This window comes from Podarcis raffonei, chromosome 16 (genome assembly GCF_027172205.1).
Source record: "Podarcis raffonei isolate rPodRaf1 chromosome 16, rPodRaf1.pri, whole genome shotgun sequence".
Taxonomy (NCBI): Eukaryota; Metazoa; Chordata; class Lepidosauria; order Squamata; family Lacertidae; genus Podarcis; species Podarcis raffonei.
The window spans coordinates 40,825,975-40,852,704 of record NC_070617.1 but is presented as its reverse complement, the minus strand read 5'-3'; the positions used below and the strand labels follow the sequence as shown (position 1 = coordinate 40,852,704).

General features: G+C 43.9%; 1 protein-coding gene across 16 annotated transcripts in view; it reads left to right on the top strand.

Moving 5' to 3' along the window:
* Positions 1-26,730, top strand: part of CLIP1 (CAP-Gly domain containing linker protein 1) — a 116,697-nt gene that overhangs the window by 63,237 nt on the left and 26,730 nt on the right. For 6 of the 16 annotated variants that reach the window (XM_053369975.1, XM_053369974.1, XM_053369973.1 and 3 more), the window contains 6 exons: positions 2,886-3,051; positions 3,560-3,775; positions 9,316-11,445; positions 12,769-12,906; positions 15,704-15,810; positions 26,361-26,475. In XM_053369975.1, the coding sequence (XP_053225950.1) occupies positions 2,886-3,051; positions 3,560-3,775; positions 9,316-11,445; positions 12,769-12,906; positions 15,704-15,810; positions 26,361-26,475 (2,872 nt within the window). Of the gene's footprint in view, positions 1-2,885; positions 3,052-3,559; positions 3,776-9,315; positions 11,602-12,768; positions 12,907-15,703; positions 15,811-26,360; positions 26,476-26,730 lie in introns of all 16 variants that reach the window. The other 10 variants (XM_053369967.1, XM_053369963.1, XM_053369964.1 and 7 more) reach the window with 3 other exon arrangements.

Below are 26,730 nucleotides of genomic sequence, written 5' to 3'. Positions count from 1 at the left end.
TGGTAATCTTTGTACGAAATGTTCCTTTCATATCTCTAATTTTCTTGATCAGATCTCTGGTTCTTCCCATTCTGTTGTTTTCCTCTATTTCTTTGCATTGCTCGTTTAAGAAGGCCTTCTTGTCTCTCCTTGCTATTTTTTGGAAATCTGCATTCAATTTCCTGTATCTTTCACTATCTCCCTCGCATTTTGCTTGCCTTCTCTCCCCTGCTATTATTAAGGCCTCGTTGGACAGCCACTTTGCTTTCTTGCGTTTCCTTTTCATTGGGATGGTTTTCATTGCTGTCTCCTGTATAATGTTGCGAGCCTCCATCCATAGTTCTTCAGGCACTGTGTCCACCAAATCTAAATCCTTAAACCTGTTCCTCACTTCCACTGTGTATTCATAAGGGATTTGATTTAGATTGTATCTTACCGGCCCAGTGGTTTTTCCTACTTTCTTCAGTTTAAGCTTGAATTTTGTTATAAGAAGCTGATGATCTGAGTCACAGTCAGCTCCAGGTCTTGTTTTTGCTGACTGTATAGAGTTTCTCCATCTTTGGCTGCAGAGAATATAATCAATCTGATTTGGATGCTGCCCATCTGGTGATGTCCATGTGTAGAGTCGTCTGTTGTGTTGTTGGAAAAGCGTTTTTGTGTTGACCAGCTTGTTCTCTTGACAGAACTCTATTAGCCTTTGCCCTGCTTCATTTTGATCTCCAAGGCCAAACTTGCCAGTTGTTCCTTTTATCTCTTTATTCCCCACTTTAGCATTCCAATCCCCTATAATGAGAAGAGCATTCTTCTTTAGTGTCACTTCTATAAGGTGTTGTAAGCCTTCATAGAATTGGTCAATTTCAGTTTCTTCAGCACCAGTAGTTGGTGCATAAAGTTGGATTACTGTGATGTTAAAAGGTCTGCCTTGGATTCGTATCGAGATCATTCTATCATTTTTGAGATTGCATCCCAGTACAGCTTTCGCCGCTCTTTTGTTGACTATGAGGGCCACTCCATTTCTTTTACGGGTTTCTTGCCCACAGTAGTAGATATGATGGTCATCCGAACTGAATTCGCCCATTCCCATCCATTTTAGTTCACTGATGCCCAGGATGTCAATATTTATTCTTGCCATCTCATTTTTGACCACATCCAACTTACCCAGGTTCATGGTTCTTACATTCCAGGTTCCTATGCAATATTTTTCTTTACAGCATTGGACTTTCCTTTCGCTTCCAGGCATATCCACAGCTGAGCGTCCTTTCGGCTTTGGCCCAGCCACTTCATCAGCTCTGAATCTACTTGTACTTGTCCTCCGCTCTTCCTCAGTAGCGTGTTGGACGCCTTCCGACCTGAGGGGCTCATCTTCCAGCATCATAACTTTTATATGCCTGTTGTCTTTGTCCATGGAGTTTTCTTGGCAGGGATACTGGAGTGGCTTGCCGGTTCCTGCTCCAGGTGGATCACGTTTGGTCAAAACTCTCCACTATGACCTGTTCATCTTGGGTGCCCTGCTCGGTATAGTTCATAGCTTCTCTGAGTTATTTAAGCCCCTTTGCCATGGCAAGGCAGTGATCCATGAAGGCGGTTTCTTTTATACATTTTGGCTGATTTGGCCGGAGTCAGGTACCATCGGTAAAACATTTTAATCAGATTTTCTTTAAGAAATTCTTCCAGAAATTCACATGCGGTGAATTTTATGTCTACCTTCCAAAGTCTTTCCCACGCCTCCATTTGGATATTATAACTGAAGTCTTGGGCCCATCGAACCATAACTGATTTTACCTCCTACTCCTTGACTTCCCACCCAATCAAGGAGGCATTTATACATTTTGGATAAAAGTTTTTCTTTCGATTGAATTAAATCTTTCTCTAATCTTGATAGCTCTGTTGCAAAACCTTTTTGTTTGTCTTTTCTAAATATTTCATTATGTTGAAAATATTGGAGCCAGTTAGTTGTGTTCAGAGCTCAAATTTCTTTAGGCTTAATTTATTATCTTTTTCTTCCCAAAAGGTTTTATTTCGTTTTTTTCCTCTGGCCCCATATTTTTAAACTAACAAATTTGTGTTTTTTTACATTTAATTTGAAAACCAGCCACTTGTCCAAATTCTTTTGTTTGATTTTTATTTATCTCAGTCACTTTTGGTAAACTTTCTTTGGGGTTTTCCGTAGTAATGATAAGGTCGGCTTGTCTAAATAAGAATGGCTGAAGAACAACAGTAGGGTGGGACTGACTTCCTGCTCGTGGGCTTCCCAGAGACATCTGGTCAGCAGCTGTGAGGACAAGATACTGGACTGAATGGGGCCCTTGGTCTGATATAGCAGCCAGGCTCTTTTATTTTGTTTGCTTCTGTTTAGCTTGAGGCTTGAAGCTTCCTTGAATTCTTTGTAAACCTGTATCTAGTTTACATCTGTAAATTACGGCAAGGGAATGCAGAGGGAGGTAGAAAATGGAAGCATATGCTCCTCTTTTCCCTACTGCTCCTCTGCAAAACATTTTCACATGTCCACTTGTATGATCAGTGGGTAGTGATACCTGCACTGTCTGCTGCCATTCGACCTGAAATTCAAAAGTGTGTAAGCAAAATTCAAATTGTTTTTGTCCTTTGCACCCTAAAAAAGCAACATGGTCACAGTATAAAAACAACAACCTGACCCTGCCCTATGGACTTTACCATCTATTCTTGGAGGGGAAGACAATGGAGGGAGGAAAGGGAAAAGCAAGGGTAAGAACAGACACATAGGGACATGCCGGGCTTTTTTGCAGCAGGAACTTGGGGGAACTCAGTTCCGGTACCTCTCAGGTTGGTGCCATTTTTTAAAGGAAGATAATGCTTTTGTGCTATGAAGCACAGGCTTCCAAGAGTTGCAGTGCTGACTCTCTCTTTTTGGTTATGATTCATTTTAGGCAGCTAGAGGAGCTTCAGCTTCAGCTCACCAAGGCAAGTGAGAGAGCTTCTCAGCTGCAGGAAGATTTGGAGCAGGCGACACGTAAAGCTGAAGAGGAGCAACAGGAAGCGCACAAGAAGCATCAGGCTGAACTGCAAAAGATGCAGGACAAATTAAGCAACCTGGTAAGAGCAGCTGCATGGGCATTTCTCCAGAGCGGCCAGGAAGCAACTATAGGCCAGCACAAGCATTCTTGCTCTCTACTGATGGCTCAAGTAAATAGTGATGCTGGGAATAAATGCATCACTGCTCCTGCTAACTCAATTTCTCTCTCTTTAAAACATTCAAACCTAATTAGCCGTTCTGTAGCTTGAGATATTTATGTTGCAAAACATTGCTGCTTTACCACTGATGCTGACTCTTCATCTCTTTGAAACCATTACACCAATGTTACTTACTTCAAGCTCTCTCTCTGTCGCGCGCACACACGCACACAACCTATTTTACACCTAATAAACCACAAGGCTTCAAAGACCCTGCTTACGCTAGATTTAGCACAGCTATTATTTCAACTCTAATTCAAGAAAAACGTGCTCTTACATGATGAGAAAGCAATTGCAGAACACCATGGCTAGCTGTATAGGAAGGGAGCAGGACACTGTGCTGAACTGTATTGGCTCTCTATATTCACAGGAGAAGAAAATTTTGACTGGCCAAAATCAGTATAAAGATCTGCAGACAACGCACAAAAAAACACATTCAGAGATGGCCGCCAAGCATGATGCAGCCATCAAGGAGCTTAAGCAACAACTTCAGGAAACGCAACAGCTATTGACAACAGCACAAAAGGTGAACAGTGACTTAGAAAAACAGACCAAGGAGCTGAAAAAGGAAGCAGAGCATGCAAAGGTGTGTATTTCTCTGAAACAGGTAGCCAAAGTTTGGACTTTTTTGGTGGCTCAATTACACTGTCCCAAACTCTCTGCATTTGCTTGATGGCTCTTTTAAGTCAATATATGTCCATAGTTGACTGGCCCATCGAGCTGACATGGGAAAGGCATCAATTTTTGAGCCACTCACCCATGAGGGAGCTGTATGACTGGTACCTTGTCAGACTGAACTTTGGCTTCCCAAGCCTAATGGAACAAGCAGGGGCGTTGCAAGGGGGGTGCAGGGGGTGCGGTCTGCCCCGGGTATCAAGCCGGGGCAGGGTGTGACAAAATCTCCCCCGGCGGATCCGCACCAGGTTGCATCTCCCGGCTGGGCCGCACCAAACGAATCATGCCTCCCGGCCAGGCCTCAACACCAGATCATGCCCCCCAGCCTGGCCGCTGCGCCGAACCGTGCCTCTCGGCCTGGCCACAGCGCCAAATTGCGCTTCCAGGCTGGGTCGCAACACCAGATCATACTCCCCAGCCAGGCATGATCGCCCTGCCCCCTGGGTTGGGCGTTGTGGGATGGCTGGAGGAGGCAGGCAAGCAAACAAGGGGGGGGATGGGCGCCATGTGCCCCATCCCGTCCGTTCCTATGGGTAGTTTGCCCTCCCCATGGGCGGTTCGCCCCACCCTCGCCCCGCACCAGGTGCCCGAGAGGCTTTCTCCGCCACTGGGAACAGGAACTCCTGTACAGTTTGCAGAGAGGCTTTGATGTTGATGCTTCCAAATTGAAGCCTGACACTGCCTTATGGGTCACTAAATCGCATAAAGGTCAGTGCTAATTAGCTAATTTATATCTCAAGAGGTGACCAGCACTTGAGCATTAGGGTTTTTGTATTTTTTCATCAGGCCAGTGTATTTATTAAATATTTATTAGCATTTTCAAATAACACACAACAAACAAAAACACAAAATAAACAAAAAAAACCCACAAAAATACATAACATTCAAAACTAAACAACAACAAAAAAAGATAAAAAAACACATAAAGTTTCTAATACTTATTATTCTTAACCTTATTTCTCAGACTTCCTCACACCTCCCCTTCTTGTATTCCAATTTAAATTGTCAGTTCAGCAAGTCCTTAACTTATTTCTTTACCTTAGCTTAAACATTTATTCTAACATACTATTGCTTTACTTTACTTCTTTTTTCCATTTCTTCAATTTATTTTTAACAGCCTTATTTTCAATTAATTTAAAAAGAAAAGAAACCAATTTTACCTTATTAAAATTACACATCAATACTTATACCTCATTAATTATTCTTAAACCTTTTTCCTAAAGTCGACCAAAATTTCCCTTCCACGATTTACCCAATTTCCTTACCACTAACAAAAAATATAAAAAGCAAATTATCCTTATGTACCCTTTGGATTCCCAACCTCCACCCACCCTTTTCCCGGTTCCAGTCCCCAACCAATATCCATCAGTCTTTATGTTATTTATTTAGCCTGGAGATCTCACATCCGAGGCCCTTATATCTCTCTCAGTTCCTTTCTGCCGGTCTCTTTGATAGTCCTTGATGTTAAACCCCAAGTCTCGGAGGGGCTCCGGCCCAACAGAATCCATGTCGCTTCCAGCCAGTCCTCCATACTTAAAGGCAAAGCCTATGGGGTGCTCCAACTCTTGTTTCAAATTTCTTTCAGATCCAGATGTCCCCAAAGCTCCAGCTTTCACCAACAAATTTGTAATCCTCAGGTCTTCAGATCTCCTCCAAAAGGGATCTCTCCATTTTCCAGACTCCCATTCAGACCAGGCTTTCCACATCCAATTTTTATTATCCTTTTTTATCATCATGTCAGGCCTCATATTGTAACTCTCCTTTGGCTCCTGCAAATCTCCTGCTCCTCCTTCATTTTCTTCAAAAACAACATATTGCTCCATCGTATCTACACTTTCAGTTTCATTTATTTGTTCAGTTGAATGGGCTTCCTGTTTCAAGTCCTTATCAGGCTCAAAACTGTTGTTTACTGTCCAGTGTAGTAGTGATACCTTTGTAGACAAAGCATTGTACTCATCTTGCAAGTTTCCCAAGAGAACGAGTGCTCTGTCCAATTCTGCTTGGATTTTACATACTCCAGCCATTTTTGTGATGTAATGTCCCTATTACCCCTCTAGGGGGATTTTAGTTCCTTGATGTTCCTTTCAGCTCAAAACCAAAAGTCCAGTTATTTTGTATCAGCCCTCCTTATTTTCAACAAGTTATACCAAGTAAACCAGCAAAAACAGCAGAAACAATGTTCTCTTTTTCCAGCTGACAACTAGCTGACTAGCAGCTCACTTGACAGCTGTCAAAATCTTCAATGCAACAGGCTTTCTCATAGGACGTTCCCGGGTCTCGGGGGGGGGGGTGAAATTTCAGCTCCCAAAATTCTTTTTATCCTCCAGTAAGTCTTCTTATAGTGTCAAAACCGTAAAGTCAGGATCTTTCATTAAAAAACAAAAAACAGATTCTCTCGACCTTAGCTGCCCAGTCCTTTGCTTTAGATTGTTTACAAAGAGGGGGGGTGAACTTCCTTTTTAGCCCCTTCCCGCTCGTTCCAAATCCAAAATTAAAAGTTTTTAAAGTTCCAATCTCCGTATTACTCACGGGTTTATATTTTAGAGTCCAATCGGTCTTGGAAGAAGTTGGCGCTCTCTGTCAATGGCTTGCGGCTTCACTCCGTAGGCGAGGGAGTACTCTCAGCACCACGCCTCACCCTGCCTCCGTTCCGAAGCCTTTAAAAAGGCTCCGTCGCGGATTGGGGGGGTGCAAATGGTGCCCGCCGAGTCTCTGTGTTCACAGGCATCCGCGCCTGTGATTTTAAGGGTCCCCGCTTCGCCGCAGCGGCCAGACCCAGACGCTACGGAGCCGATTCCCTCCGGAGCTCGGAGGGAATCCGCCATTAAACAATGGCGCCAACCCGGAAGTCGAGGCCAGTGTAATTCTCAGGTGTTGGCTACAGATTTTATGTCCTTTCTTTCCAAAGAATTAGATGCAAGAAAGGAAGTTAAGACCTGCAATCATGGGGAAAATTTATAAAATAAAAATAAAAATGATCAGATAGAAAGAGAAGCTGCTCGGAGGATGCAATATGCCCTGTATTATTACTTTTAAAATTTTCAAGAAGGACAAAGTCTTCCCAAGAAGAAATTTAAGTGCAATTAGGCCCAGTTCAATGACATAGGAAGTACAGTGGTACCTCGCAAGACGAAATTAATTCGTTCCGCGAGCTTTTTCTTCTTGCAAGTTTTTTGTCTTGCGAAGCACGGTTTCCCATAGGAATGCATTGAAAATCAATTAATGCGTTCCTATGGAAACCGCTTGCCGGGCTGGCGGTGCGGAGAAGGGCTTTTCTCCCCACCGCAAGTCTTCAGGGCAGGTCCGGGAACAGAGGGGAAGGCGCATTGCGCTTCTCCTCTGTCCCCGGACCTGTTCTGAAGGCTGGCGGTCCACCGCCAGCCTTCAGAACAGCCATCCGAAGGCTGGCGCAGGGAGAAGGGCTCTCCGCCCCACCGCCAGCCTTCGGAACAGCCATCCGAAGCCTGGCGGGGGGAGGAGGTCTCTCCGCCCCACCGCCAGCCTTCGGAGGAGCCTTCCGAAGGCTGGCGGGGGGAGGAGGTCTCTCCGCCCCACCGCCAGCCTTCGGAGCAGCCTTCCAAAGCCTGGCTGGGGGAGGAGGTCTCTCCGCCCCACCGCCAGCCTTCGGAGGAGCCTTCCGAAGGCTGGCGGGGGGAGGAGGTCTCTCCGCCCCACCGCCAGCCTTCGGAGCAGCCTTCCAAAGCCTGGCTGGGGGAGGAGGTCTCTCCGCCCCACCGCCAGCCTTCGGAGGAGGTCCGAGGACAGTGGGGAAGACGCGCTGCGCTTCCCCGCTGTCCCCGGAGATTTCCCTATGGGCTTTTGTCTTGCGAAGGAAGCCCATAGGGAAATTCGTCTCGCGAAGCACCTCGAAAAACGGAAAACTCTTTCTTCTTGCGAGTTTTCCGTCTTGCGAGGCATTCGTCTTGTGAGGTACCACTGTAAATGTATTCTAGATCCTTTGTAGCCCTGTAATTTCTCATTCCCTTATTCTGTAGGTAACTGACTTTACTTTTTTAAAAAATTCTTTTCATTGGATGCTTAAAAATCCCTTATCCCATTTGAAGTGGCAAAACAAGCTTTAGAGGTGGTTGGTTTTACTGGCATTTCTTACTGCTTGATACCCTGCAAAAAGCTGTCCGTGTTCCACATTGTCCTTAGTGTGACTTGAATAGCCTAATTTTTATTTTTTGTATTTCCTTGACATTGTTCCTTGCGTTCATCTCCTATTCATTGCCTATGTGCTTTGAGCTTTACGTTTTATTACAGTGGTAGCTGCATATGTATATGTTGACACACAGGCCAAAGGGCTATGAGCTGAGGTCCAATACTATATGGTTATTTGCATTTAATTACTACAATAAGGTACATATAAAATGCTCTCCACATAGGGGAGAAAAGCTTGAAATACAGCTGTAAATTGCCATGTTCTAAAGGATGGATTTGCATTGTCACCAAAGCTGATATAAATTAAACTTTGAGACTACTGAGCTTTTCCCCTTTATTTGACATTTCATTAATACCACCATTGTAGGACTTTAACACCTCAGAAAAAATCATTCTAAATTGGAGCTGAGTGAATGACAGCCAGCTCACAAACTGGTGAAAATGCCTTTTAAAGATGGGACACTTTTAACATTAGCTATCATAACAGAATCATAGAGTTGGAAGGGACCAAGAGGGTCATCTAGTCTGCCCCCTGCAGTGCAGGAATCTTTTGCTCAAACCCATGACCCTGAGATTAAGAGTCTCATGCTCTACCAACTGAGCTATCTGCTTCTCCTTATGGAGCAGTTCAGGGAAGTTTCCCCTGTCAGAGTGCCATCGGTCAGTGGTTGTGCCCTCGCTCATTCACCAGCTCAGCCTTGTTTCTTTGGGTTTCATGTTCATTGACAACTTGTCCAGGCACAACATGCACAGTTCTTTCCTCTCAAAATTGGAAGGGGGGTTATATTTCAGCTGCAAAGAGTAGGCCAAAGATTGTGCCATCACTACTGCTCATGCTGAAATATAAATCTCGTTTTGACATTGCAGCAGATGTTGAAACTGTGCAAAGGATCTAATCTTGCTGCCTTTAAATAAGTTAGACTTTTACCTGCCTTGGCAAACACATGATTACAGCTTTTGTCTAGCTAGAATCCCCTTCTATATTCCAGCTGCTGCATTGCCTTAAGCACTCATTTGATAGTTGGGCTGTGTGATCATTTGTGAGCTCAAAAGTTTATTAAAGACCATGCAACTTGTGAGCTTAAGACATTTCAATATAATGGCATTTGTTTAGCATTCAAAAGGATTTGGAAGTATTCAGCAGGGCTGTGTGTGTGTGTCATTATATACTTTTGTTTTTAAAAAACAACAGTAACGCTATTTGTCTTTAATCCACACTTTGCACTAGTCTGCTTGACTTCATTTTTTGTTTTTTGTTTCCCTATTCCCCATCCTTTGTTTCTTTAGTCCTTAACCTCTGTGTTAGCAGCAGCCAGAAAAGAGATTGAACTAATGTCAGAGGAGATGAGGGCTTTGATATCAGAGAAAGAAACCTTGGCACAGGAGGGGAATGCTTTAAAATTAGAAAAAGGTTCCTTGTTATCAAAACTTGTAGAGTTGGAGTCCAAGATTGGGTTATTAAAACAAGATCAGGAAAAGCTTTGGACAGTGAATGAAGAACTTAACCTGGAGAACAAAAAAATCATAAAGGAGAAACAAGAAGCTGAGAATAAAACGCAGCAGGAAAAAACTAAAAATGATGAATTAATTTCTGAGAAAGGAAAGTTGCTCTTAGAAATAGAGGCAGCCCAAGATGATCTTCTTAAAATCACTAGAGAGAATGATGCTCTACGCACCTCAAAGGTGGCTCTCCTCCGCCAGGTGGATGAGCTGCGGACCCATAGAGATGCCTTGGCGCAGGAATGTCAGAAGCATGTCTGCCAAAGGGAAGAGCTCCAGGATTGTCAGAGAAAGCTTTCTGAGGAAAATGCTGCTCTTCTCAAAGATAAGGATGACGTCATTCAGAAGCTGAAGAGTTCTTATGAAGACATGGCCAGGGATCAAAAGGAGCTGCTTGAAGAAGTCACTTCCCTGGCTGCTGAGAGGGACTTGCTTCTGGGGAAACACTTGGATCTCGAAAACCAGAATGTGGCTTTGAAAAGAGAAAGGGATAATCTATTGCAGACTAGCCAGGATCTACAGTCAGATAAGGAGGCTCTCCTGAAAAGCCAGGAAGAGCTGCATAAAAGCTTAGAGCAGGTTCTAGATGAAAAGCAGAAGCTTGATGTGAAAAGTGAAGGCCTGCGCACTGATCTAGAAGCAGCAAATAAGGAGCTGAAAAAGATTACCAAAGACAAGGTTCAACTGCAGGCTGCTCATGCCAGCCTTTCGAAGCTCCTAGAGGAGTTCAAGGCCAGTAGGGAGTCAACAGACTCTGAATGTATTCAGTTGCTGCAAGAGAAGGAAGCCTTGTTTTCTGCTGAGAGGAGACTTTCGAGTGAAAGAGAAGAGCTTTTGAATGAAAACAAGGCCCTTTCTGAAAAGCTGGCTAATGTCTCTGAAAATGCCACTCTTACCGAGAGGATGCTGAATGAAAAGTTAAGCCAGATGAGCGCAGAGAAGGAGTTGGCTTCTCAGAAGTCCTCAAAGCTCAAGAAGCAGAATGAGAACCTTCTGAAGGAAAAGGCCATTCTGGAAGCAAAATGTGCTGAGCTTCTGGCAGAGAAGCAGTCTGTGACCAAAGCCCTATGCGACTTGAAGAGGAAGCATGAATTGGACATCTCTGCAAAGAGGATGCTCACTCAAGAGAAGGCCAGACTCCAGGGCAGTGTTGAAACTTTGAAGCAAGAGCTTGACCAAAAAACGGAAGAAAACCAAGAGCTTGCCAGCTACAAGTGTGAGCTGTCCAAAATCCTGAAAGAGACCCAGAGTGCCAAAACAGTGTTAGAAAATGAGTATTCTGCTTTGCTTCATGCCAAGCAACTGTTAGCAGCTTCATTTAAAAGTAGTTCTTCTGAGAAAGAGCTACTGAGCCAAGAGAAGGTTCGGTTGCAGGAGGAATGTCAAAAGTTGAATAAAGAGTTCAAAACAGTCCATGATAATCTGATAATAGAACGGGACAGTAGGAAGCTGGAAAAAGAGTCCTTTGTGGTAGAGAACACACAGCTTCATAACAGTGTCAGCCAGTTAGAGAGTGAGAAGGAACAGCTAACATCCAAAAACAAGGAGCTGTTGGCTGAGAGGGATAAGCTGAAACAAGAGAAGTTAAAATCTGAATCTAAGCTGGAGGAAATTATGAAGGAAAAGGAGATCCTTAGGGTCGAAACAGATCAACTCGCATCCAATATTGAGAAGTTGAAGGGTGAATTTGTGGCATTGACGAAGTCCAAAGCTGAGCTCCAGGAACTGCACAGCTGCGTCTCCAAGATCCTAGAAGATCTCCGTTCCAGCCATGAAACATCTGAACTGGAACGTGTTAAACTTCTTCAGGAGAATGAGATTCTGCTTTCCGAGCAGAAACATCTGATCACAATAAAAGAAGAAATCTTGAAAGAGAAAGAAAAGTTCTCTGAAGACTACTATAAGCTTCATGAGGAGGTAACACTTCTAGCACAGGTCAACAGTGAGCTGTCAGCCAGCCTCTTGGCATCTCAGAATAAAAACCTGGTGCTCCAGAAAGAAAAGGATGAGCTTATCTTGAAACTGAAAGAATTCGAGAATCTTCAGGCACATGCGGTAATGCAAAGATTTGAGGTATCAAGACACTGATAAATCAGTCGAGTATAGTTACTAACACCCAACACTAACTTCAGTTGTTTCGGTGTCTGCGCTTAATTTTGCACGATCCAGCACCTTGGCTCAGTCTGAACACCCTCCTTAATTATCTTGCTCACAGAGAATTTACCTCTTTGTGAATATCAAAAAAACCTCTCACCTGCTGTAAGAATCAGGCAGGGGAGGAGAAAATATCACACCCAACTTTCAAGGGCCTCACAGCTATTGAATGTTGCAAGGCAATTTTTCAGTTGTGAATAAAAAGGCAGGTTTCCAGATCTGCGGGAGCTTAAAATTACACACACATGTATTGGCACATGTAACCTTCTTAAATGTATACTCAAATTGTTATCCAAAAATTAGTTGTTAAAACTTCCTCCAAAGCCTTCTTACTCTTAATTGGATAAAAGGCAGCAGGACACTCACTGTCCAAGCAGAATTGCTTCTGTGACAAAGGATTTGGCAATGTCTGTTATCTTTTTATTCACAGTAGGCTTTGCATTCTCTACCAACTGAGCACAAAATGGAATTTTGAGACCTTCCTCTCTGGGCTTCATAAACCATAAAGTTTTTATTCCAAGGACTATTTCAGATCATCTTTCTTGGGTCTGAAGCTTTTGCTTTGCTCCCCAAAAGACATCACAGTACTAAAAGTTTGCAACCATATATTTGCCCCATCTCTTAACTTCAGTGTTTTCTACCAAATTCAGATGCAGGGCTGCTGTCCTGATATCTCAGTACTATGAAAGTGCAAAGAGGACAAATGACAAATCTGTTGGTAGTGAATATTGCTGGAACTACTTTTTTTTTTTTTACAAAATTTAAAAGGATGGCATAATTAGGGCTACCAGTCTCACCTGAAGACTGACACTAGCATGGTACTGTAATTTGTGCATGGAATAAGATGACTGATAGAGTTAATTCAATATATTTTGCAAAGTTCTGGAATGCAAACACAGGTAGAAATGGAGTGCTTGTGATTACAACTAGCAAGCGGCTTGCAGTCAGTTTATGTGGCCTCTACATGCTGCTAAAGAGAAATCCCATTGGCTTGAGGAACAATCTGTGGAGTAGGCAATCTATAAATTTGTATCCAGAGTCTGGCATGGTTTTGCACAGGATTTGATGTGGCTTTTTATCTCGTAGACTGCACAAACAGCAGAAGATGCTTTGCAGATAGTTGAGCAGGTGACCAAAGAGAAGGAAGTCCTTCATAAAGAGAAGATGGAAACTTTGACATCCCTGGAGGATTCCAGGCAGGCTAATCAGAAGCTGCAGAAGGAGGTAAGCAAACCCAAATCCTGGCTGTTTGATAAAATGTGTGTCACTCAAAGCTGGAGAGCCTGGTTCTTAAATCTCTCCTGCAGATAGCTGGGTATCCAAGGGCAGGTCAGTGAAATGTTTCTGAATAGTGCATCCAGTCACCATGAGATGGAAGGGGCCGTAGCTCAGTGACAGAATGGGTGCTTTGTTTGCGGGAGGTCCCAGCCCCAATGTCTGGCATTTCCATTTTAGAAAAGGGGTCATATAGCAGATGATAAGGAAGAAGCCACTGCCATTCAGAGCAGATGTTACTGGGTGGACTGCCCCCGGGCACAAGGCAGCTTCTTCGTTATCAAATGACAAATGGGGAGCCTAAATTCTAGTAGCCTTTGGTAGAGGGAATGCCACTCCCTTTTCCCTTTTCTTGCCCCAGGGTGCTGAACATTATAGAGAATGTGTATCTTCTGGTGGTATCTGTAAATAATTTTACCTCGGAACAAATGAAGCTGGTTTATGTAGAGTCAGGCAGAGGTCTCCATTCTGTTTACTCTGAGTGGTGACAATTCTCCAAGATCTCAGGCAGTTTCCCATCCATGTCTGGTTCTGGACCCTTATCCTGGGAGCATGATGTAGGAAGCCCATAAAAAGGAAAGCAGTGCACAGCCTCCGATTATTTTATTTACAATCTGATTTCCTTCAGTATTGTTCATTGGCCACAAACAACACTTAAACTTGAAAGCCTCCCTATTACTCAGTTCACTTTCTGGACTGTGGAGGGTGTGTCAGCTGCCCTGGCGCCCCGCAGACAGTGGCGTTGCTCCTGGACGGAAGAAAGTCCTGGAGCTGCGTTTCCCCAGCCTGGTGTTCCCTGTTCCTACTGCAGCAGCCATCAATGCTACTGGAGATCATAGAGCACTCAGGACCTTGAAGTCAGCAAATGCCAATGGTTGATTGCCAGATAGCTGAAAATTAAAATTAAAATCCAGCAGCTCTGTAATTCTTACAGAGCATCTGGAGATTATCTGTTACATAATAAAACACAATGCTGAGTGCATGTGAACAGACTAGGCTTACCAGCTGCTAGCAAGCTCTTACAGGGAAAATGAAACCGCCATAAATAAAGGCTCGAGGTCAGTTTGGACCAGAAACATCAGATTCATTGAAAGGTTGGTAGTCTCAGCACCGCCAGCTCAGTGCTTCTCTCTTTGATTCCCTCTGTTTAAGGTACTGTAGCAGCTCAGGGTAGAGGGCTTTCTTTTGTCTGGGCACACTCCGTCCGTCATCTGCTGCTAAATGTGTAGGGATGTCAAATTAGGGTTGTCTGCCTTTCATCGTTGCTGCCAATTAATGTTTGATTAATATCTCTCCTTTGATGGGGCTCTTAATTCACATTAGAAGTTTTATGGTAAAACTTCTTTGCAAGATGGTTTATCTAATTATAAGCTAGCTGGTTTGCCAGTTTAGTGGAACTTGTAGCTTATTAAGCTTAATACATTTTACTTTTGGAAGGTGCCAGAAAGGATTTTACTGCCAATACTGTACTGAACCTGTTTTAAAGCAGACTCTGAGGTGTGTCACAACTTTAAAAAATGGAAAAGTAATTGAAATACCAGTGCACTTTGGGGTGTACAACCCTCTTGTTTTCTGACAAGTGTAGCTATATTAAAATGATTCCAAGCAGGCATTACTTACCTTAGATTCAGAAAGGTTCTATCTGCAAGTCAGATTAAAACTATAATTCTAAGGCAGTAATGCTTATGTGAGTTTTATCCTGCTCCCCTAGCAATGTGTTGGGACTTTGATTGCTTCACTGGATTAATATATTTCCCCATTTGCCTTTCTAGTCCTCTCCTTTGAATCATATTTAAAGCATTCAGCAACCCTAGATTTTGTTCTCCCTTACTTTTGATAGCCTGAAACCTGAAGCAGCCCTGTTCTGTACTGTTTAGTATTTACTGTTGGTTGTGCCTTAGGCAGTATACTGTTGTATGGCCAGATTGGGCAAGGTATTGAACAAGGCATTGGAAACGCATGACACAGTCTCCTGAATCTTTCAGGTTTTTAAAAAAGAAGCCACAGGGTTCCTAATTGGCTGAAGATTGTTACACTGTGGGACGCAGAATGCAGGGTTAACCTCTTTTCTTATACTAGTTCCCTAAACTAACACACACACCCTAGACTGCTATTTTCACCATTTTGAAAAACAAGTTGCTTTCTGTAATGTGGTAAATAACAACTTGCAGTTTTTTTTTTAATAATAAAAAATGCCCGCCTATTGCTACAGTCTCAGTCCAATTCATGTAATCCTCCAGCTGCTTTTAAAAGAAAGCAAAATAGATGAGAGCCCGCTCCTCTGGTGCAGAGCAAGCCAGTCTTCTGTAGAGACCTGGTGGTCGAGGGATGACCAGCAGACTGTCCTTTAGTGACAACATGAAAACAGCCCCCCTCCCCCGCAAGGCCCTCCCTCAGGTAATTCATGGCATGGAAAGAATAATGGCCTTTAAACGCCTCTTTAAAGCTTAAATGCTTACCAGTCTTTCCTGGATTCTCCCTTTTTAATTTGTTTTGTTTTGTACACAGATCAGTTTTATTTGTGCAACAATGTTGTGTTGTGTACTTTACCTTGTTTTTAGCTAAAGAAAATGATACTGTTTTTTGTATTTTTATTTTTCTGTAAACTACTTAGCAATTTTTACTATATTAAGCAGTATTAAAAATGGATAAATAAATGAAATGAAATGCCTCAGCCCCCTTGGTCCTTTCAGTCCCCCCAGAATAGGAAGCCAAGCATCCTTCTTGTTTTCTTTTCTCTTCCAAGTTGCATGCCCTTAAAGGAAGTGCCGTAAAGAGCCAGGAAGAGCTGAGCAAGTCTCAGGAGCTCCTCAAAACCGAGAGCAAGAAAATGGAAGAGATGAGAAAGGAACTGTGAGTGTTTAACTCTCTTACTCTTTATGTGAGACTCCGTTTATTACTCGTGAAAACAAAATGTTTGTTCGTGGTGTATGAGGGATGTTTTCAGTTGTTTAAAAAATAGTGGTGAAATTGTGTAGCGAGAACCATTCTTCCTTCTGAAACTTATGAGGATAACAAAGAATGACTAATATCTTTATTTAAAGGCACAAGCTTTTTTGTTTTTAACGAGGGTCCACTTCATCAGATGCATGGTAACAGTTCCTGCGTCAGGAGACAGCAGTCCACAAAAACCAATGTTGAGTCTTTAAAGTGCCACAAGACTCTTTTAAAAAAAGATACAGTGGTACGTACGCTTCAGGTTACATTCGCTTCAGGTTACGGACTCCGCTAACCCAGAAATAGTACCTTGGGTTAAGAACTTTGCTTCAGGATGAGAACAGAAATTGTGCTCCGGCGGCAGCAGGAGGCCCCATTAGCTAAAGTGCTGCTTCAGGTTAAGAACAGTTTCAGGTTAAGAACGGACCTCTGGAATGAATTAAGTACTTAACCCGAGGTACCACTGTAGTGGTAAAAATAATGCAGTTATGGGTCACTGAAAGTTACTGGGCGATACCGATTGTTAATACAAATCATGTTATGTCGACTGCTGTGTTTGTGTTTACTGATTTGAAAGTATGCGTAGTTTGGCCACCTGGGGGCATGAGCACTTTCCAGATAGGGGCTTTTCCTCTCTCCCCACATTGTGCACACACAAAGCTGATCTCTTTCTTTTTTCCATTGCTCTGCTTGTTACTAATCATGATAACAGCATTACTGGTATTGCCTTAGACTTAGAGGCACCACCCCAAGCACAGATACCAGAGAATGTGGAATGCTTAATGCTAAGTGATAAGGGATTTTGTTTGCAAAAAAGCCTTTATTTTTAATTTCCAGCAGGGTGGTGATGATTTGTTTCATTTTGTGTGGGATTTCCCGCCCCCCCCCCATATTTTGCATGAGCAGAAACAAACATGTTGGTTTTTCACAACTAGCTGTGGGAGAGATGCAGGTTCAGCCAAGTTTTGCAGTCTCTGTGGGCAGAGAGGGAGGCAGGCTCTGTCACGCAAAGCACTGTATGCTTCAAATTCAACTCACAGTGGTCCCTCGTTTCTCTTTAAAACCAAGCCAACCCCATATTTGCATATTTGAGAAGCTATTTGATGGTGGGGAGCTCTTGATTTCCAAACCAATTTATTTGCTCTCAGGAGACATCAAGAGGAGATAATTATGTCCAGGGTTGTGTATGCTTCAAAAAGAGCCAGGAATGAATGCTGCTCTGGGTTTCAGAACAGAACAAGTGTGATTGAATCAGTCAGGGTTCAAAACTGTATAGAAAAATGTTATTTAGATTTTATTGCAAGATGCTGAAGGTGGGAGATTACTATCGAGTTGGTTGATGCCTGTCCTAGAGTTATCCTTTATCTATGTGGTCAGATTTTTGGTAGAAGTGGAAAGAAACCCAGGCCACAGAATTCTCAGGAATGTACTTAGAGTGTGCTCCAGATTCTTCTTTTGCAGCAACCATCGATAGAACTTTCCCATGCTGAATGACATCTTTCAGACCCATGGATTGGAGGTTCTCCACTACCCTGTTAAAGCATCTCTAGCTGCTCTACACAGAACTCTTTTGACGTGTTAATACATGCAAGAAATATGCCTTTACAATTGCATGTTTCACACAGCTACAAGTGCCAAGGAACTGAAACTGGCCTTGGCTCCCCACCCAGTGGTAAACATGCTTGCTACCACATAACGTTTGGAGTGACTCTCCAGGTTTTTTTGGGGGGGAGGGGACACCTGTATCTGAATGCTGGTCTAGCCAAGCCAGTCTTGGCCATACTGGGCTGGATGCACAACTGGTCTGGCTCAATAGAAGGCATGGGTTTCTCAAAATCAAGTCATACCAGACGAATTTCATTCCTTTTTTTGATAGAGTTACAAACTTGGTGGATCAGGAAAATGCTGTGGATGTAGTGTATCTTGATTTCAGTAAGGCTTTTGACAAAGTCCCTCATGATATTCTTGCAGAGAAGTTGGCAAAGTGAAGGAAGTAGCTGTTAGGTAGAATTGTAGTGGGTTGATTGACAGAACCCAAAGCATGCTCACTAATGGTTCCTCATCATTCTGGAAAAAAGGGACAGGTGGGGTACTGCAGAGTTCTATCCTGGGCCCGTTGTTGTTCCATGACTTAGATGAAGAAATTGAGAGGGTGTTCATCAAATTTTGAGAGGGTGTTCATCAAATTTGCAGATGACACCAAACTACGATGTACAGCTAATGCTACAGAAGACAGAATCAGGATTCAAGATGACCTTAAAAGGTTGGAGAACTGGACCCAAACTAACAGAATGTATTTCAATAGAGACAAATGTATTCCTGCACTTGGGCAGGAATAACCACAAATATAAGATGGGGTACACCTAGCTTACTAGCAGTACATGTGAAAAGGATCTAAGGGTCTTAGTAGACCACAAGCTTCACACGTGTCAACAGTGTGATGCCACAGCAAAAGGGCTTAACAGAAGTCTCGTGTCCTGATCAAGAGAAGTAATCGTCCCATTTTATCAGACCTCACCTGGAGTCCTGTGTCTAGAAAACAATGCCCGACCTGAAGAATTTGGAGCAAATGATTCAGCAGAGGAAACACAGCCCAGAATAACTAAGGAGATAGTACAAGAATACTTGGCTAGTTTTTGTTATTGTTTAGTCGTTTAGTCGTGTCCGACTCTTCGTGACCCCATGGACCAGAGCACGCCAGGCACTTCTGTCCTCCACTGCCTCCCGCAGTTTGATCAAACTCATGCTGGTAGCTTCAAGAACACCATCCAACCATCTCATCCTCTGTCGTCCCCTTCTCCTTGTGCCCTCCATCTTCCCCAACATCAGGGTCTTTTCCAGGGAGTCTTCTCTTCTCATGAGGTGGCCAAAGTATTGGAGCCTCAGCTTCACGATCTGTCCTTCCAGTGAGCACTCAGGGCTGATTTCCTTAAGAATGGATACGTTTGATCTTCTTGCAGTCCATGGGACTCTCAAGAGTCTCCTCCAGCACCATAATTCAAAAGCATCAATTCTTCGGCGATCAGCCTTCTTTATGGTCCAGCTCTCACTTTCCATACATCACTACTGGGAAAACCTTAGCTTTAACTATACAGACCTTTTTCGGCAAGGTGATGTCTCTGCTTTTTAAGATGCTGTCTAGGTTTGCCATCGCCTTTCTCCCAAGGTGCAGGCGTCTTTTAATTTCGTGACTGCTGTCACCATCTGCAGTGATCATGGAGCCCAAGAAAGTAAAATCTCTTACTGCCTCCATTTCTTCCCCTTCTATTTCCCAGGAGGTGATGGGACCAGTGGCCATGATCTTCGTTTTTTTGATGTTGAGCTTCAGACCATATTTTGCGCTCTCCTCTTTCACCCTCAATAAAAGGTTCTTTAATTCCTCCTCACTTTCTGCCATCAAGGTTGTGTCATCTGCATATCTGAGGTTGTTGATATTTCTTCCGGCAATCTTAATTCCGGCTTCGGATTCATCCAGCCCAGCCTTTCGCATGATGAATTCTGCATATAAGTTAAATAAGCAGGGAGACATTATACAGCCTTGTCGTACGCCTTTCCCAATTTTGAACCAATCAGTTGTTCCATATCCAGTTCTAACTGTAGCTTCTTGTCCCACATAGAGATTTCTCAGGAGACAGATGAGGTGATCAGGTACTCCCATTTCTTTAAGAACTTGCCATAGTTTGCTGTGGTCGACACAGTCAAAGGCTTTTGCATAGTCAATGAAGCAGAAGTAGATGTCTTTCTGGAACTCTCTAGCTTTCTCCATAATCCAGCGCATGTTTGCAATTTGGTCTCTGGTTCCTCTGCCCCTTCGAAATCCAGCTTGCACTTCTGGGCGTTCTCGGTCCACATACTGCTTAAGCCTACCTTGTAGAATTTTAAGCATAACCTTGCTAGCGTGTGGAATGAGTGCAATTGTGCAGTAGTTGGAGCATTCTTTGGCACTTCCCTTCTTTGGGATTGGGATGTAGACTGATCTTCTCCAATCCTCTGGCCACTGCTGAGTTTTCCAAACTTGCTGGCATATTGAGTGTAGCACCTTAACAGCATCATCTTTTAAAATTTTAAATAGTTCAGCTGGAATACCATCACTTCCACTGGCCTTGTTATCTGCAGTGCTTTCTAAGGCCCATTTGACTTCACTCTCCAGGATGTCTGGCTCAAGGTCAGCAATCACACTACCTGGGGTGTATGAGACATCCATATCTTTCTGGTATAATTCCTCTGTGTATTCTTGCCATCTCTTCTTGATGTCTTCTGCTTCTGTTAGGTCCTTACCACTTTTGTCCTTTATTATGGTAATCTTTGTACGAAATGTTCCTTTCATATCTCTAATTTTCTTGAGCAGATCTCTGGTTCTTCCCATTCTGTTGTTTTCCTCTATTTCTTTGCATTGCTCATTTAAGAAGGCCTTCTTGTCTCTCCTTGCTATTCTTTGGAAATCTGCATTCAATTTCCTGTATCTTTCACTATCTCCCTCGCATTTTGCTTGCCTTCTCTCCCCCGCTATTTGTAAGGCCTCGTTGGACAGCCACTTTGCTTTCTTGCATTTCTTTTTCATGGGGATGGTTTTCGTTGCCGCCTCCTGTATAATGTTGCGAGCCTCCACCCATAGTTCTTCAGGCACTCTGTCCAGCAAATCTAAATCCTTAAACCTGTTCCTCACTTCCACTGTGTATTCATAAGGGATTTGGTTTAGATTGTATCTTACCGGCCCAGTGGTTTTTCCTACTTTCTTCAGTTTAAGCTTGAATTTTGTTATAAGAAGCTGATGATCTGAGCCACAGTCAGCTCCAGGTCTTGTTTTTGCTGACTGTATAGAGCTTCTCCATCTTTGGCTGCAGAGAATATAATCAATCTGATTTCGATACTGCCCATCTGGTGATGTCCATGTGTAGAGTCGTCTCTTATGTTGTTGGAAAAGCGTGTTTGTGATGACCAGCTTGTTCTCTTGACAGAACTCTATTAGCCTTTGCCCTGCTTCGTTTTGATCTCCAAGGCCAAACTTGCCAGTTGTTCCTTTTATCTCTTTATTCCCCACTTTATCATTCCAATCCCCTATAATGAGAAGAACATCCTTCTTTGGTGTCACTTCTATAAGGTCTTGTAAGTCTTCATAGAATTGGTCAATTTCAGTTTCTTCAGCACCAGTAGTTGGTGCATAAAGTTGGATTACTGTGATGTTAAAAGGTCTGCCTTGGATTCGTATCGAGATCATTCTATCATTTTTGAGATTGCATCCCAGTACAGCTTTCGCCACTCTTTTGTTGACTATGAGGGCCACTCCATTTCTTTTACGGGTTTCTTGCCCACAGTAGTAGATATGATAGTCATCCGAACTGAATTCGCCCATTCCCATCCATTTCAGTTCACTGATTCCCAGGATGTCAATATTTATTCTTGCCATCTCATTTTTGACCACATCCAACTTACACAGATTCATGGTTCTTACATTCCAGGTTCCTATGCAATATTTTTCTTTACAGCATTGGACTTTCCTTTCGCTTCCAGGCATATCCACAGCTGAGCGTCCTTTCGGCTTTGGCCCAGCCACTTCATCAGCTCTGAATCTACTTGTACTTGTCCTCCGCTCTTCCTCAGTAGCGTGTTGGACGCCTTCCGACCTGAGGGGCTCATCTTCCAGCATCATAACTTTTATATGCCTGTTGTCTTTGTCCATGGAGTTTTCTTGGCAGGGATACTGGAGTGGCTTGCCGGTTCCTGCTCCAGGTGGATCACGTTTGGTCAAAACTCTCCACTTGGCTAGTTTAGATGTATTCAAGTCTCCAGGGCCAGATGAACTGCATCCAAGAGTATTAAAAGAACTGGCAGGTGTGATCTCAGAACCACTGGCAGTCATCTTTGAGAATTCCTGGAGAACAGGCGAAGTCCCGGCAGACTGGAGGAGGGCAAATGTTGTCCCTATTTTCAAAAAGGGGAAAAGAGAGGACCCAAATAATTACCGCCCAGTCAGTCTGACATCAATACCAGGGAAGATTCTGGAGCAGATCATTAAGCAAACAGTCTGTGAGCACCTAGAAAGGAATGCTGTGATCACCAATAGTCAGCATGGATTTCTGAAAAATAAGTCATGTCAGAATAACCTGATCTCGTTTTTTGACAGAATTACAAGCCTGGTAGATGAAGGGAACGCAGTGGATGTAGCCTACCTTGATTTCAGCAAGGCATTTGACAAGGTGCCCCATGATATTCTTGTAAAGAAGCTGGTAAAATGCGGTCTTGACTATGCTACCACTCAGTGGATTTGTAACTGGCTGACTGACCGAACCCAAAGGGTGCTCATCAATGGTTCCTCTTCATCCTGGAGAAGAGTGACTAGTGGGGTGCCACAGGGTTCTGTCTTGGGCCCGGTCTTATTCAACATCTTTATCAACAACTTGGATGATGGACTCAAGGGCATCCTGATCAAATTTGCAGATGACACCAAACTGGGAGGGGTGGCTAACACCCCAGAGGACAGGATCACACTTCAAAACGACCTTGACAGATTGGAGAACTGGGCCAAAACAAACAAGATGAATTTTAACAGGGAGAAATGTAAAGTACTGCACTTGGGCAAAAAAAATGAGAGGCACAAATACAAGATGGGTGACACCTGGCTTGAGAGCAGTACATGTGAAAAGGATCTAGGAGTCTTGGTTGACCACAAACTTGACATGAGCCAACAGTGTGACGCGGCAGCTAAAAAAGCCAATGCAATTCTGGGCTGCATCAATAGGAGTATAGCATCTAGATCAAGGGAAGTAATAGTGCCACTGTATTCTGCTCTGGTCAGACCTCACCTGGAGTACTGTGTCCAGTTCTGGGCGCCACAGTTCAAGAAGGACACTGACAAACTGGAACGTGTCCAGAGGAGGGCAACCAAAATGGTCAAAGGCCTGGAAACGATGCCTTATGAAGAACGGCTAAGGGAGCTGGGCATGTTTAGCCTGGAGAAGAGGAGGTTAAGGGGTGATATGATAGCCATGTTCAAATATATAAAAGGATGTCACATAGAGGAGGGAGAAAGGTTGTTTTCTGCTGCTCCAGAGAAGCGGACACGGAGCAATGGATCCAAACTGCAGGAAAGAAGATTCCCCCTAAACATTAGGAAGAACTTCCTGACAGTAAGAGCTGTTCGACAGTGGAATTTGCTGCCAAGGAGTGTGGTGGAGTCTCTTTCTTTGGAGGTCTTTAAGCAGAGGCTTGACAACCATATGTCAGGAGTGCTCTGATGGTGTTTCCTGCTTGGCAGGGGGTTGGACTCGATGGCCCTTGTGGTCTCTTCCAACTCTATGATTCTATGATTCTATGATTCTAGTTCTGGGCGCCGCAGTTTAAGAAGGATATTGAGAAACCGGAACATGGAGGGCAACCAAGATGGTGAAAGGTCTGAAAACCAAGCCTTAGGAGGAGCAGTTGAAGAGGCTGGAAAAGAGGAGACTGAGAGGAGATCTGATGGACGTCTTCAAATATCTAAAGGACTGTTACATGGAAGATGGAGGAAACTTGTTTTCTCCTGCTCTGGAGGGTAGGACCAAACCAATGGATTCAAGTTACAAGACAGAAGATTCTGACTCAACAGTTGGAAAAACTATTTGACAATAAGAGTTGTTTGACAGTGGAATGGATTCTTCCACCTTCTGAGGATTTTTAATCAGAGGTTGGATGCTCATCTTTCATGGATGCTTTGGTTGAAATTCATGCATTGCAGAGGATTGGACTAGATGACCCTTGGGGTCCCTTCCAACTCTACAATTCTATTATTCTTTCTCCAAAAATGTCTATTAGTGGGCCTCATTCTTACTCTCCAGCAATCCAAGCATCACTCAAGACCACTTATAGAACAAGTGCATGGTTGCTTTTTGAGGTGACAAACCAAAACAGCTAGAAAACTCTTAGATGTTGGAACTCCTAATGCAGATGATCTCAGGGCTCTTCAGTGTTGCTGACACTGATCGTTCACCATAAAACATTTTGAATTTGAGCTGGGTGGCTGAGTCTTTTGGTTATGACCCCTCTGTGGATGGAAATTAACCCAGGAGCACACTAGATGGTGTGCTGCTTGCACTGTGCTGATTCTTGATGCTTCCTGCACTGCTTCTCTCTAGTTCAGTGGTTCCCAATTAGCTAATTACTGAGGACTCCCTATTTATCAAAAGCCAAGCCACAGACCCCCTGCTTTAGAAAATTTTGGTAACTATGGTAGTTACCTCTGCAAAGCAATTTTTTGAACAAAATATGAGGTGGCCCCTAATAAGCAAAGGATTTTAGGTACATAGTAAAAAACAAACAAACAAAACCCAGGGCTGAGCGATATCTGGTTTTCAACATCGGAATATATCAGCAACTAAACATCACGATATTCCAATATATCACAATGTCTGAAATCAGGCGTGGGGATGAGGGAGGGAGCAGCCATAGAGATCGTATGGGAGGAGAGGGGAGAGGAAGCGGAGGCACCTTCATCACGTGGTTTGAGTCGGAGGGCATAGGAATGGAGCCTTCATCGGCAGGGCAGCCAGTGAAGATGCATGTCCTCTGTGGCTGCTGCTGCTTTCCTGCTGACTGAGAAAAGCTGCTCTACCTCAGTGCTAGGGGAAGGCAGTGCCACTGTGTCTTGACGTGAGGGCGATCAGCTGTCCTGTTCTCCGTCAGCATAAGGGGAAGATAGTGCCTCGCAATCGGTTACCCTGGTCTCCCTCAGCATGAGAGAAGGCAGCTCAGATCAGCAGCGTTATCGGCTGAGATCATCATGCGATGTCGGTGGTGCCTTGAAATTGGCTGCCCTGCATTCATATTGCTGTGTCATTTTGCCGAGTCAAAATCGTTAACGCGGTGTGATTTCAAAACCAATTTTGGCCGATATATTGAAAAATTGCACAGTGCTAAAACAGACCATAAAAATCATGATTTTACCATGCAAAAATGACAAAAATGTGGTTCAGGGGGATGCAAGAGATGGAGCTGTGGTACCCCTGGGTGCGTTCCGTGGACCTCCAGGGGGCCCTGGACCTCTAATTGGGAACCGCGGCTCTAGTTGTTTGCCACTAGGGAATGATTAGCAAGCAAGCAATGTAGTAGTGCAAGCCATGAATGTTCTCATATACATGCAGAAGGCAATTTGTGGGCTTTTGCTTCTTAGCCTCCAAGGTACCTGGTTGATCTTGCAACACAACTGACTTAGTTTATTTTATTTTCATCTCCCTCTTTCTTCTGGGTGGCTGTGGAATGTTTGCCATTCACAAGCAGCAGAGAAGCAAAAAGCTGGGAGAGGAGGGAGAGAGTTAGGAGTGGGGAGTAGAAAGCGCTGAAAACCCACCAAAATCAGCCCTAAAACAAGTCTTGACAATAACATAGCTGCCACTTTGTGAGTTGTCTTTATATATAATATACCGTATTTTTCGCTCTCTAGGTCGCACCAGACGATAAGACGCACCTAGTTTGGGGGGGAGGAAACAAGAAAAAAACAATTCTCTAGCTGTTCTGGCTTCTGGGATAGCCGCTGAAGCCTCTCCCGGGCAGCGGGATGAAGGCTCCCCCTGCCCGGAAGAGGCTGCCCACGGGTAAGCTGCCCTCTGTACCTTCCCCCATCTCCCACAAGAACCGCGTGCTCTTTAAAGGGAGTGCGGTTCTTGGGGGCTTTTCTGGGAGGTGGGGGAAGGGACAGAGTTGCGCGTTCTGTCCCTTCCCCCCCACTTCCCGCAAGAGGAAGGCAAAGCCTTCGCAGGACAGCAGGGAGCCTTCGTCCCGCTGCCCTACGGAGGCTTCACGGGGGCTATCCAAAAGCCAGAATAGCTAGAGGGAGCGCTGCACAGCGCTCCCTCTCTCTGTTCTGGCTTCTGGCTTAGCCGCGCAACCTGCATTCGCTCCATAAGACGCACACACATTTTCCCTTACTTTTTAGGAGGGAAAATGTGCGTCTTATAGAGCGAAAAATATGGTAAACCATATTGCATATTTCACCCTGCACCTATTGCAAGATTGTTGAGCGGGGTTTTAATTAGAAACAAATTGCTGCAACATCTGGGGACTGGTTGTGTGTGTGTTGTTGTTGGGGGGGATTGTGGCAGTCTGCTGCCTGAACTCTTCTTCAGTTTCTCTCAGCTCACACCATTCATGAGAGAAGAATCTTAACACGGTTATACTTGACCCAGCCCACTTACAGCTATGATAAATGTGTGTATTTGCTTTTTTAAAAAAATGTTTCAAATGGCATGGAAAGTAATTCATTTAAAAAGAAGTGATTCCACACCTAGCATCCACTGCCTTCCTTTCGAAGATCGATGCTGGACAGAGGAGGGCATTTGGGATGTGGGTCGTCACCTTATTAAATATCTCATCAAGCACGAGATTTTCTCTCCCTTTTTTTTTTTTTGCAAGCTGCAAAGCTGATTTCTCTCCCACTGTTCCCCTCCCTTGCCCTTCTTGTTCCTATGGTAACCATGCGCTCTCTGTCTTCACAGAGAAGTACTAAAGCTGGTAGAGGCTGAGAAGTCCCAGCAGCTTGCCGTCTTGCAAGAAGAGAACATTAAACTTGCCGAGGAGCTTGGCAAGGGGGAAGTCACCAGTCACCAGAAGGTATGTCCTTTCACGTTGACTTTCCAGAGGTGGAGTTTGCTGTAAGCGAGTTTTTAAGAGCTAGCCATGCTCTTCCATTCGTGTGTGTGTGTGAGAGAGAGAGAGACAGACAGAGAGAGATTTCGGCACATGCTGATGATTGAGGGAAATTGTCTTTCAGGGTATAAATGCCAGGAAAGCAGCAGCAGCAACAAGGCAACGAGAACTTAAAATGAATTCAGTGTTTATTGTGGTGTGATCTTTTGTGGGCGGCTG